At 34.9% G+C, this 13,476-nt stretch overlaps 1 protein-coding gene across 8 annotated transcripts; it reads right to left on the reverse strand.

Moving 5' to 3' along the window:
* Positions 1-721: 721 nt before the first annotated feature.
* On the reverse strand, positions 722-12,720 carry LOC127850484 (uncharacterized). Of its 8 annotated transcripts, none has more exons than XM_052383570.1 (2): positions 12,549-12,720; positions 722-2,051 (listed from the first exon to the last, which is right to left on the reverse strand). In XM_052383570.1, the coding sequence occupies exon 2, from the start codon at positions 2,020-2,022 to the stop codon at positions 1,006-1,008; it is 1,017 nt and encodes a 338-aa protein (XP_052239530.1). In that variant the 5' UTR covers positions 2,023-2,051; positions 12,549-12,720; the 3' UTR covers positions 722-1,005. The 8 variants fall into 8 exon arrangements, with proteins under 8 accessions (XP_052239530.1, XP_052239534.1, XP_052239535.1 ...); XM_052383574.1 differs by having other exon boundaries at positions 12,438-12,720; XM_052383575.1 differs by having other exon boundaries at positions 12,444-12,572.
* Between the last annotated feature and the right edge of the window lie 756 nt (positions 12,721-13,476).

Below are 13,476 nucleotides of genomic sequence, written 5' to 3' on the forward strand. Positions count from 1 at the left end.
ACGAATGTCATGTTACAAGCCCATTGACATTGCACTGTGATATGTTGACCTCAAAATCAAAAGACGTCTTCCTCTCCTCCTAGGTTATCAATATGAATCATCGTAGTTTAAAGCTATCTATAGAAATCGCGCGGAAACTAATACAATGACATCATTCAAAGTGACCTTGACCTTTGACCTTTTCATTTAAAAACCATTTTGCGTCTGCCTTGCCTCCGAGGTAAACGTATGGCCGATTATCCGCCCGACCAACAGATAGGTGCAAAGCAATATAACGTTACATGCACTTCGTTAGAGAACGCATTTTGAAAAAAAAACATTTAAGTGAACAAAAATATTGTGAACACGTGTTCTATGGTAATGATATAGGGTTATAAACACAATATAAATGAAATTTCAAAATATTTTGATGAAGAGTTTCTCGTGTGAAAAAGGATTTAACCGATCCTGTAATGTTAATCTTTCGCTTAAGGCTGCCTAAGGACGCTAATCAGGTTGCGCTCCACACGACAGGTTCACGGGATCTGGTTAAAGTATTGCGCCGCATCTTCGATTAAGTCTACTCAAACCTCAACGAAGGGGAGGTCACTGCCAATAATTTGTTTTACCATGAACACGGAGTTCACGCCGCAAACGCACCGTTCAATGAATTATTACATTATTCACGGGGACATTCATATACGCATGTGAAATGCAAACAAAAATGACACTATACACCACGACATTATTCACAAATATTTATCACAGTTATGAATAGTAGAATCTCATTCTTCACATTGGCTAAATATTAACATATTGTAGCATATGATTTAAATTTTCGGAGAAGTTTGTAAACGCAACTCGTTGTTCATAAGCACTTACATTATATTTTCACATCATTTTCACGCGTGACCCGGTTTTGGACCAATAACATTTTCACACCATAAATATTAAATAGTGACAAATGAAGTAATATTTTCAACGTGTGTGTGAAACACGCCCTACATAACGCCGTCAAGAATCACGCTAGCTCGAACGTTGCATTTGCTGCGATGCTTTTGAACGTAGGAGAACCCTTTCGAGAGAATTTTCCGGACTGGAGAGAATTTTCAATTCGTCCACATCCTTCATCCAGTACTTAATCCTGTCATTAAGGGCACCGGTGTCGCGACACTCGGCCAAAAGGCGTTTCCGGCGCTCCTCGAATTTATTCACGAAGCCGTATTTGGCGTCTTGTTCCAGCTTGCTGATGTCGCCCAGCGTCCGCCGGGATCGCGTGAAGTCCTTCTGGACGTGAATTCCGTACTGAGCCTTATCTGTGTCAACGGGCGGCGTTTTGCCTCGTGCATCGCCAACGTGGTAACTTGCCGGCCTCCTAGATAGCACCACTGATGGCCTTGTTTGAGTCAAATTTTGAATCGCTGGTCTATTGCCGGCATCGCTTTTGGTAACAGTTTCGTTTGCAATAAGTCTGTCGATTTTGTAATCTTTTTTATCGCTAGATTTGTTTTGAGCTGTCCGCGGTTTTCTCCTGTGTAGGGCTAAGAGGAACATTGTCAAATTGTGAAATGCTCTCGGCTTGTCTGAGTTGTCTGTTGTTTTTATACCAACGGCTATTTCGTCTAATGTGTCATTACCATCCGGGTTATCCTCTGACTCTTCCTCAATACGTTCTTTTGCAACAGTCGACTTTGGTCGAACGCAAACGGGCTGCGACAATTTCCGCTTAATGTTTGCAGATTTCGTGACCCTGTCGGTAGATTCCGTCATGTTTCTGTTCTTAATCTTATTTTTCAACTGCATTTTCTCGTCTGCGTCCTTTTTCGTTTTCTTCAAAAGTTCGTCTGCTTCAACGCCCGCTCGGTATCGTTCGCGATTTAGTTCGTCTGATTGATTCTCCAATTGATGATCGAGTTCTTCATTATCGAGGTAGGTGTCGCTGTAGTCAAACCGGACGTTAAAGGTGTTTTGAAGATCTGGTTCCGAATATTGTTTTGAAAGTCGGGCACTGGCCGATTTGGTTCTTCGTAATAAGGAGGTCATTTCCGTTGTCTGTTAGCCTTACTCTGAATCTAAAAATGAATTTGTTTTTAAATAAAAAACAACAATAGAAACGTCTTAGTTTGTCTATGTCAGTTCAAATACATTTTAATTATCATCAAGATTCATATAGAATGCCAGGAATGATACGAAGCCATGTGAATGTTTAATGAAATGCAATGTATATATCATAAACAATACTTAATACTTGTTCAGACGAATGAAAGTGCCTAAATACGAGTCAGCCGCAATGAAAATACACGAAGAATGCAGTTAAAAAACGATTTGCGCAAACAACAGCATCATTTGTGCATTTAAATACATCATGCCTTTTCTGAACTTCCTTAAGGGATAGGCACACGGAATGCGAGTTGTCTAACATAACTTTCAACCAAAAAATTAAGTAAATGTCCAAAAGGAAAAAATGCTTCAATACTGCTTTAAAATTCACTAATCAAATTGAAGACAGATGACAAAGTGGCCTCAATTATAACATACCTGTAAACGTTAATAAATTAATTTATTTATTCTAAAAAATATAACATATTTGGTAACAATAAAATTAACTTGAAGTTTAAACACACTTTTGTCCAAATCTTAAAATTTATAAATTCGCTTAAGTAGGTCGTGGGCTGCTGTATGTAAAAACTGTAATATCTTAAATTTGAAACGTATTAATTGCAAATAAACATTTTTATGCTTACAATTTCCATATACACTTAATGCTTTTAAACGTATCTCCATTAAATGTTGTTTAAGACGGGCGTTCGTGAAGACCGTTTAACACTGTTTATAACGATCTGATGACATTTAGCGTTTGCATAACAAACAGTAAATAAAGCTTAACACCTAAGCGCGTCGAAACAACTTCTAGCGATAAACTTGTTTCATTGCTTGAACATGAAAACCACATATCTATTTTAACATTAATCTCGTTCATGATTCTACAGAAAATTTACGATTAATACAATAATAATTATCAGAATCGACTATTTCACAGTAAAATTACATTAAAATGTGTTGTATACTTGACAAGGATCTTACTTGAAATGTTTTATTTGCATTGAAATGATGCATGATTTTTATTTGAGTAAAGTGTCGTCATTTCTCTCTCATTTGCAAAATTATAACGATTTGCTCAAACGCACGTGTTTTAACAAACAAAAAAAAATGTACCGTTAACAATGACATTTTTATGTGATATCAAAAAGTATTAACAACAGCAATTTTGGTAAAATTGTTTATATTCTTACTCATATAAGCGTTGAAAAGGATGAAAAATACGTCAAAGTCATTTCTTAAACATAGCCTACGCATTCCAAGAGGAAAAAAAACACGTACTAGTATATGCCTACGTATAATTCTCGGAGGAGAAGCAAAACGACAGCAATACGAAAACTGACTTTAATATAAAAAAACAAACAAATACCGGTGCTTTGCAACATCGGTTGACAGTTGGCGGTTTCTTTGTTGGAACAGCTTTTTATTCGGTAATCTTCTGTAAATACTCAGATATCTATCGTTTCAATGAAGCCCGTTTCAAATAAATTACCTGCAATATTCCGCTAGTCCTCAACAGTATCTGTGCAGTTTTTAATTTTAATCCACGATGAACAAGTTAAAAAAGATAATATGCGTCAATCACCTACGGGCGGCTACTTAAACTGAAAAAGATAATCGTCAGTTACGATGTATTTGCGCGTTTCCTGAGTTGGCGCTTAAAATAAGTTTATCGACGGACACTAATTGCAAATGAAACATGATAATTTCAGCGTTCAATACATATTCGCTTTCTATTGAACACCGATGGTATTTAAATAGAAGCAATTGATCACCAGCTCGTATTATATAATTAAACACTTTACATGTTAACATGCACATCAAACATAGCGGTACAAGCGCAGATAAGACAGTGAATTCAGTTCAATCATTGCTCAAAACTGCCAATTTGAATTATATGCCCCATATCTTTATTGTAGTCTTTATTATACAAGTCTTTATGCATATAATTTTAGACAGATGTGCTAGCTCGATTCAGACCGATCAGTAAATGCATGTTGGTCTTATTAATTCGTCTTCAAAACGCTGCACAAACCACCGCCATCAACAAGTTATCGCACTGACATTGTCCTTCACAAATTATTCTTAATGCAGGAGCGAAACCCTATAAAATCTTCTTGTCTGAAACTGCGAAGCCGTAGAATATATTGCAAAACAGTTTTAAAATGTCCTTTGCAACAACAAGGCCCAGGGCTTTGATATTTAGTAAATGTATATGTTAACAACTTAAACGTCAGAAAGTGGCCTTCTATACATTTGTTCAAATTACTAATAAGTCGCTAGTGTTAAAACTGACATCGCCCCAGGGGTCACATATTAATACAGAGTTAATAAGCAAACCAACTGCTAAAATTCTTCCCTACGAGGACAATGCTCATAGGTGAAATACTTGGAAATACTTGGTGAGTAACACCATTTTTTTGCAATAATGCCCATGTGCTCAACACTGACCTAACACGAGTGATGTTATGATTTTTATAGATATACTTGCATGGCAAGATATGGTAAAATTATACCCCTAGATCGATATGTAGTGCGTATGGGACCAAAAGGTATGGGACCTTTTGCAAAACATTTATTTAAAGCATATCTTACATGTACTGGCTGGTCTGCACTTACTGAACGTAGGTTGCACGACAATTGTGTACATGTTGGGTTAGAATAGTTTCATAGGCTTCCATAGATAACTGGCTTAAAGGAATCAATGCGGGTTCAGCTGAAGAGACTCGAAGTGGGTTAGAAGCAAAAACCTGACTTGAATTGAACAGTTAATAGCAAACATTCGCATTCGAACATGACGGAACCATAAGCCATAGGCTTTGTTTATATGGGGTTTCCATACAGTGATGACAATTCACTTAAGGCATTTAAAGACCCGATAACAATACATGCACTTGTTTGTTTTTGCGATTACAAAAGTTAGAGCTAGGCCGATGGATAACTGGTTAATACCGTTCACATGAAATAAAAAAAATTGGCTACTAATGTCGATGCAGATGGCTTATTAAATCACAGTAAGCATGTTGAGAAGTTTAGTGAAGTGTCGTGAAAGATGAAAATTTACACAAAGGACAATAAACACTTTACGTAATTCCAATAAAAAAGCTAAGACGGAAAATCCTGAAAATTACAGTAAAACGTATACGACAAAATAATCTTCATATTTAAAGAAATAATTGAAAGTTTGACTATGTAAACATGAAAATAAATAACACTACGATACAGTCACAAATGAGGCCGACATCAGTTGAAAACCGTTCAACGAAGAATTCATCCATGATTTTAACTCCAAACAGCCAAAATCTTGACTTGTTTCGATCTTCAGATGTTTTTTAAATGTACAACCTGGACTATTTGAGTATGCATAAACACTTGATCTTTGTATTCGTCATTATCTCATTGAAATAGAAAAGGTCTCGACTTCATTTATAATGGTATTGTTCACATAGCTGCTCCTAAACCAAATCGCCTGAGGTACGCTATATTTAAATCCGTAATAATACCCTCCTTTCATATGTATGACCGGGTGTAAATAAGCATAGAGCACCCTCGAAGATCGGCCCGATTAACGATAATTACAGACTCTCGAATTCCGTTATAACATTTCAATAACAATTACAAATAAGGGATGTTTTTTGCACAATGCTTACAATCACATAGGTAATGGCGATGCACATTTTTTGTGTTCGAACAACAGACTTAAAACGTAGGTAAAGGAATGCGTTTGGTTTAAACGTTCTGAACTCGTTGAATTGTTTGCTAGTTAAAACGTGTGCAAGTAATTGATTCCTTTTTGGATGAAAGGTTATACGATATTTGATCGGGTTTCACAAGACATTAATCACCGATACAAAATTTATAACATTTCAAACGAAAAGAAAGTCTATTCGTCTTTCTTTCTTTCAATGTAATGAATGAACGTCTGAACATAAAAGCCCACTGCTTTCTGCGTACTTAAGCTACCAATATACCCGTGTTCCTATTCTCTCCACTATTAATCGAATGCTATATTAACGTCTGTATTTCATAATTAGCCTTGTCATGTCAAGATAAACGGTCGCGTAAAAGTCAACAGAATCCATGTATATTTGACAAAACATAAAACGTGCGTAACTGTCACACAGTTACATATGTATTGATTCATATAGTAGCAGTCAAACTCATTGGGTTCTAATACTAGTATCAGGCATGGTAAGTTCAAACCCCGGATTACACTTGTTTGCCGCTGAAGCTACGCGGAGGGAGACATTTTACACACCATAAATAGTGACAAATGAATGAAGTAATATCCTCAACGCGTTTATGGAACAAATTACCCTACAGAACACCGTCAAGAATCACGCTAAGGTGCTCGAACGTTGCATTTGATGCGCTTCTTTTAAACGAAGGAGAACCAATTCGAGAGAATTTTCCGGACTGGAAAAGATTTTGAATTCGTCCATATCCTTCATCCAGTACTTAATCCTGCCATTCAGGAATGTGATTTTTTTAATTTGGGGGGGGGGGGGGGGATAATAATACAATTCACTTAAATTACTAACACACTATTATCCGAATATTAAAATTTATAAATTCGCTCACCTATGTACGTTGACAACTGTATGTTAAAAGTGTAAAAATTCAACTTTTTTTAAACGTATTAATTGAAAATAAACGTTTTTATACTTACAATTTCCATCTACACTCAATATATTTTTAAACATATCTCCATTAGTTGTTATTCAAAACGGACGTTAGTAAAGACCGTTTAACATTGTTTATAACGATCAAATGACATAAAGAGTTTGTATAAGAAACAGTAAATAAAGCTAACATTTAAGCGCGTCGAATGAACTTCTAGCGATAAACTTGTTTTATTGCTTTAACATGAAAAACACATATCTATTTGAACATTAATCTCGTTCATAATTCTATAGAAAAAATTCTACGATAAATATAATGATAATGATTAAAATCGACAACTTCGCCAGAGGAATACGTTTAAATGTGTTTTTACTTAACAATTATCTTTCCAAATATGTTTTATTTGCATTTAAATGACGTATGCCAGATTTTTTATTTGAGTACATCGTCGTTATTCATCTCTCATTGGACAAAATTATAATGTGTTTCTCAAACGAACGTATTTAACTAAAAAGATTAATTGTTATGTAAAAAATTACAATTTAATGTGAGATCACAACGAATTTACAACAGCAAACTTTGTAACATTTTTTATTACAGTAAACATACACATCCCTGCCATGAAATAGATGAACAATAACTCAAAGACATTTCTAAAACATTGCCTACGCATTCTTTACATATCCTACACGGAAAAACTATCAAAGGCATCAATTTTTCGGCCTAGCTGTTAAACCCAGCTTTTCACCTTAATTAAATGACCTTTTACATAACGCCAGCAGACCCGAATGAATACACTTCATTTATCCCATTGGCTGATTTGAGCATAATCCCCAACAACATTGACCACATAAACGCCTCTTGTAAATCCCCAACAACATTGACCACATAAACGCCTCTTGTAGTATGTAACACTGTTCAGTGTAGGGAGATGCGGACTACTATCTGCATTTTCATATGAAACGAAACACACATTTTGTTCAAGTTATAACTACATATTGCCGGTAAATTACATCCCCAAGACATTCAGGGTCAGTGCTGGTTCAGTAAATCGTCAGGGGAAAACGCTGGTCGTATATGACATTAAACTAATGTTTGCATGACGAGGAAGAAACATTGTTATTTGAATGTGTGGAAAGAACACTGCGTCTTAATAAAATATCAACACACCATATGTTTCGACGACGAAGAGTTAAATGTATAATACTAGTAAATCATGTGGGGACACAAATGATGTCATCTCACGTTGTAAATTTGTATCGACGAACATTATTATTTGGTTTAATATACGTGCAATTCATAACATACATTTCAGGCGGTGGATATGGGAATATTAATTGAAAAAAAGAATACAACAAAACAACCTTTGTGTTTAATTAAATAACTAAGAAACGTCCATTTTCTACCTTTATTTAAAAGTCAGGATATACGCCAAATATCGTCTTTTTTAAAGAAATTTTGTTACGTATAATAACTGCGTATAAAGAAGACAGCATCAATTAACATAACTGATAAGAAATAAATACCGTCACCGCTCAACATCGGTTGACATTTGAAAGATCCCTCGTTTGAAACAGCGTAAAATAGGCTGAACTTCTGTAAACACCGAAAGATCTATCGTTTCAATAAAAAAAGTATCAAATCAATTACCTGCAATTACCTGCAATATTTTGCCAGTCCTCAAAAGTATCTGTGCACTTTCTACTTTTAATCCATGATTAACAAGTTAAAAAGATAAAATACGTCAATCACCTATGGGCGGCTACTTAAACATTAAAAAGATAATAGTCAGTTACGATGTATTTGCAGGTTCTCGGAGTTGGAAGCTTGAGTAATAATTTAATCGATCGACAATAATAGCAAATGAAAAGCCAACGAAACAAGATCATTTTAGCGTTCAATTCATATTCGCTTTCTATTTAACACCGGTGAAATTTAATTAGAAGCGATTAATCCCCAGCACTTGTTATATAATAGAACATTTTCACAGGTTAGCGTGCGCAATAAAACATACAGGCAGAGATAAGACAGTGAAATTAGTTAAACTGAATTATGTGCCCCAGTTCTGCATTGTAGTCTTTTTTATTGTTTGTTCACGATGTGCGGCATAAAATTTCAGACAGATCTGTTAGCTATATACCGACCGATCTGTGAATGCATGTTGGTCCTTGAAATACCCTTGAAAATGCTTGATGCATTTACATCACCGCTCTAAAATAGTTAACTATACTGACAAAAACTTTAACAAAGAGTTTGACAGATTAAGAAATTAAGAAATAACTGAACTGTCGTATCTTAAAGAGTTTACCAGGCACAGATTCAGTTTTTTTTTGTTTTTTTTTTTACTTCTAAAAGTTTTTGTTCTGTCATTTGTTAATATATATATTTAACGACAACACTGCTTAATGAAAAAGGGTAATAGAGCGAATGTAACGTACTACATATCCATACGCTAACTGTATAATAGCTTAATGTGTTTTTAAGTCAAATCTTGGTAAATTGTAAGGGTGGTGAACACATTCCTTGCCCTCTTGCACAGCTTACATGGGGCGCATATATTACTTGCTGGGAAGCACTAATTGAACGTGCATGACAATTGTGAACTTAAGACGTTTAAACGTGTCTCCACTAATTTGGGTTAGACAAGTTTCATTGACTTCCATAGATAAAAGGCTTAAATGAATCAATGTGGTGTCAGCTGAAGAGACAATACGTGGGGTAGAAGGGAAAGCCTGACTTGAATTGCAACGTTAAAAACAAATGTTCGTATTCGAACATGCCGGAAACCTTAAGTAGTGGGCTTTGTTCATATGTGTTTTGTATACAGTGCGGACGATTCTTTAAAGGCAATTGAAGTCTTGATAACAAAGAAATTCATTTTTTTGCGATTCCAAAATTGCGAGCTGGACCGATAAATTACTGGTTAACACCGCTAAAATATCACTCTCGTGTTGCAACTGCTTCATAATTAATTTTGATCAGATTCAATACGGCAGTAAGCTACAAGCGTCGACACGTACAGATGGCGTATAAAAAAATTATTTAAGTTTTTATACGTGTTATTTATTAAGTTGAATGTCGAGTGATCAAGATAATTTAAACAAACAACAATATACATAAACGTCAGTCCATTTCAAAAGCTCTGACGGAAAACAAAAAATTGCAATTACACTTAAGACAAAATAATCTTTATGATAAACATTCAACTAAATAATTGACCATTTTATCTATGTGCAAGTGAAAATTATTTACACTATGATAAGTGAAAAATTATTAAAAAGAAAATAAACTAGTTTTATTAAGAATTGGTCCAAGGTCCATGTTTTTTACACCAAAAAGCCACAATCCTGACTTGTTCCGATCTTAAGATAGATGCTTTTTGAATGTGGAACCAGGACTCTTTGAGCGTACACAAACACTTGATCTTTACATGCGTCATTGTCTCATTGAAATAGAAAAGGTCTCGACTTCATTTATACTGATATTGTTCACATTGACTTACATCCACAAACTCGCTTGAGATGCGCTATATTTAAAGCCATAATAATACCATTCTTTCATATTTATGACCGGTGTAAATAAACATAGAGCACCCTCGATGATCGGGGTGATAAACGATAATGACAGACTTTCGAATTTCTATATACAATTTCAATAACAACGACAAATACCGGTAGGGGATGTTTTTGCACAATGTTTACAGCCGCATAGGCCATGGCGATAAGCACTTTGTGTATTCTCGAATGCGAGACTTAATTAGAAAGTACTTTATTTTGTATGATGTCAATCGTCCCGAATTCGATTTTTTGATGCTTGTTAATACGACAGCAAGCAATGTATTACTCGTGGTATGACAGGTTATACGATATTTGATCGGGTAAAATAAATCACCGATACAAAATTAATGACATTTCAAACGAAAAGAAAGTATATTCGTTTTTATTTCTTTCAATGTAATGTTCAAACGTCTTAACAAAAATGCCCATTGCTTTCTGCGTACTTAAGCTACTAATATATCCGTACTGTCGTGTTCCTATCATCTCCCATAGTAATCGAATCAATATAATATTAAAGGCAGTATTTCATAATGCGCATTGTCATGTCAAGATAAACGGTCGCATAAAAGTCAACAGAATCCACGTATACTTGACAAAACATAAACTCGCGTTACTGTCACACAATTTCGCATGTATTATAAGCGAGGCTGTATTCGGAGAAAACCCGAGCTATTGTCATAGCCAGCTCGTCGTCCGCTGTCCGACGTCCGCCGTAGGCGTCGTGCTAAAACCTTAACATTGGCCATAACTTTTTAAATATTGAAGATAGCACCTTGATATCTCATGGAGCTGCACATTTTGAGTGGAAAAGGTGAACATCATCCTTCAAGGTCTAGGGTCGAAAAAACAAAGTCAAGGGAAGTAATAAGCTTTAAAAGGACATAGTTATCTGACCTGCCCACGTATATATTTTTGTTAAATAAATCAAAGCGGCGCAGTAGGCGTCATTGTGTTTCTGACAAACACATTGTGGTAAAAGGTCAAGGTCAAGGTCATCATTTACGGTCTACGGTAAAAAATACAAATTTAAGGGAAGTAATCAGCTTTAAAAAGGGAGATAATTATTCAATATTGAACATAGCCACTTTATATATTTGGCATGCATATGTATCTCATTGAGCTGCACATTTCGAGTCGTCAATCACAGTCACGGTAGTGGCTTTTAATTATTTGCTACAAGAAATAGAGATTTGTTAGAGACCATTATTTTCAAGGGAAGTAAATTATATAACTATAATCTCATATTATATATTTCCTTACCAAGAATTGAATTTCTTTTCACAGTTACTGTACAGATTTATTATTTTGATTATTTATAACTCAAATGATTGATTTGCCAAAGTTTTTTTAAATGATATAATTATAATTTCTTTGATGTTCATTACATACTTATGTCCATAGATACATGATTAACTCTGGCCATGATCTCTTTGAAACCAGTTTTTCACCTGAAATGGCCTTTCACATAACGCCAGCAGACCCGAATGAATACACTACATTTATCCCATTGCTGATTTGAGCATAATCCCCAACAACATTGGCAACATATACGCGTCTTGTGGTAAGCAACACTGTTCAGTGTAGGGAGATGCGGACTACTATCTGCATTTTCATACGAAACGGAGAAACATATTTTGTTCAAGTTACAGCTACATATTGCCGGTAAATAACATCCCCAAGACATTCGGGGTCAGTGCTGGATCAGTACATCGTCAGGGAAAAACGCTGGTCGACATTAAACCAATTATTGCATGACGCGGATGAAACATTGTTATTTGAATGTGTGGAAAGAAAGCTGCGTCTTAATTAAATATCAACATACCATATGTTTCGACGACGAAGAGATAAATGCATAATACTAGTAAATTATGTGGGAACACAAATGATGTTATCTCACGTTGTAAATTTGTATCGACGAACATTATTATTTGGTTTAAATATGCGTGCAATTCATAACATACATTTCAGGCGGTTGATATGGGAATATTAGTTGAAAAAAATAAATAAACAATACATCCTTTGTTTTTAATTTAATAACTTAGTAACGTCAATGTTCTACCTTTATTTAAAAGTCAGGATTTTCATCGTATATCCTTTATAAAAGATATTTTGTAACGTAAAATAACTGCGAAATAAAGAAGACAACATTAATTAACATAACTGATTAGAAATAAATACCGGTACCGCGCAACATCGGTTGATAGTTGGAAGCTTCCTCGTTTGAATAAGCTGAACCTCTGTAAACACCGAAAGATCTATCGTTTAAATAAAGAAATTTCAATCAATTACCAGCAATATTCTGCCAGTCCTCATCAGTATATGTGCACTTTCTACTTTAAATCCATGATGAACAAGTAAAAAAGGTAATATACGTCAATCACCTATGGGCGGCTACTTAAACATTAAAAAGATAATAGTCAGTTACGATGTATTTGCACGTTCTCGGAGTTGGAAGCATGAGTAATAATTTAATCGATAGACAATAATAGCAAATGAAAAGCCAACGAAACATGATCATTTTAGCGTTCAATTCATATTCGCTTTCTATTTAACACCGGTGAAATTTAAATAGAAGCGATTAAACCGCAGATCTTATTATATAATAGAACATTTCACAGGTTAATGTGCGCAATAAAACATACAAGCATAGATAAGACATTGAAATTAGTTAAACTGATGGAATTATGTGTCCCAGTTCTGCATTGAAGTCTTTTTTATTGTTTGTTCACGATGTAGATTGGTGCGGCATAAAATGTCAGACAGCTGTGTTAGCTTTATACCGACCGATCTTTGAATGCATGTTGGTCCTTGAAATACCCTTGAAAATGTTTGCTACACATTTACATCACCGTTCTAAAATAGTTGACTATACTGAAAAAAAAATTCACAAAGAGTTTGACGATTTAATAAACTAAGAAATAACTAAATTGATATCGTATCTTAAAGAATTTACCAGGCACAGATTCAGTTTTTTTCTTTCGACTTTTAAAAAACTTCTAAAAGATTTTGTTCTGTCATATGTATACAAATATACATATGCTAACTGTATAATAGCTTAAAGTTTTTTTTTTAGTCAAACCTTGGTAAATTTTAAGGGTGGCGAACGCCTTCCTTGCCTGCTTGCAAAACTTACATGGGACGCATATATTACTTGCTGGGAAGCACTAATTGAACGTGCATGACAATTGTGAACTAAAGACGTTTAAACGTGTCTCCA

This window comes from Dreissena polymorpha, chromosome 11, assembly GCF_020536995.1.
Source record: "Dreissena polymorpha isolate Duluth1 chromosome 11, UMN_Dpol_1.0, whole genome shotgun sequence".
Taxonomy (NCBI): Eukaryota; Metazoa; Mollusca; class Bivalvia; order Myida; family Dreissenidae; genus Dreissena; species Dreissena polymorpha.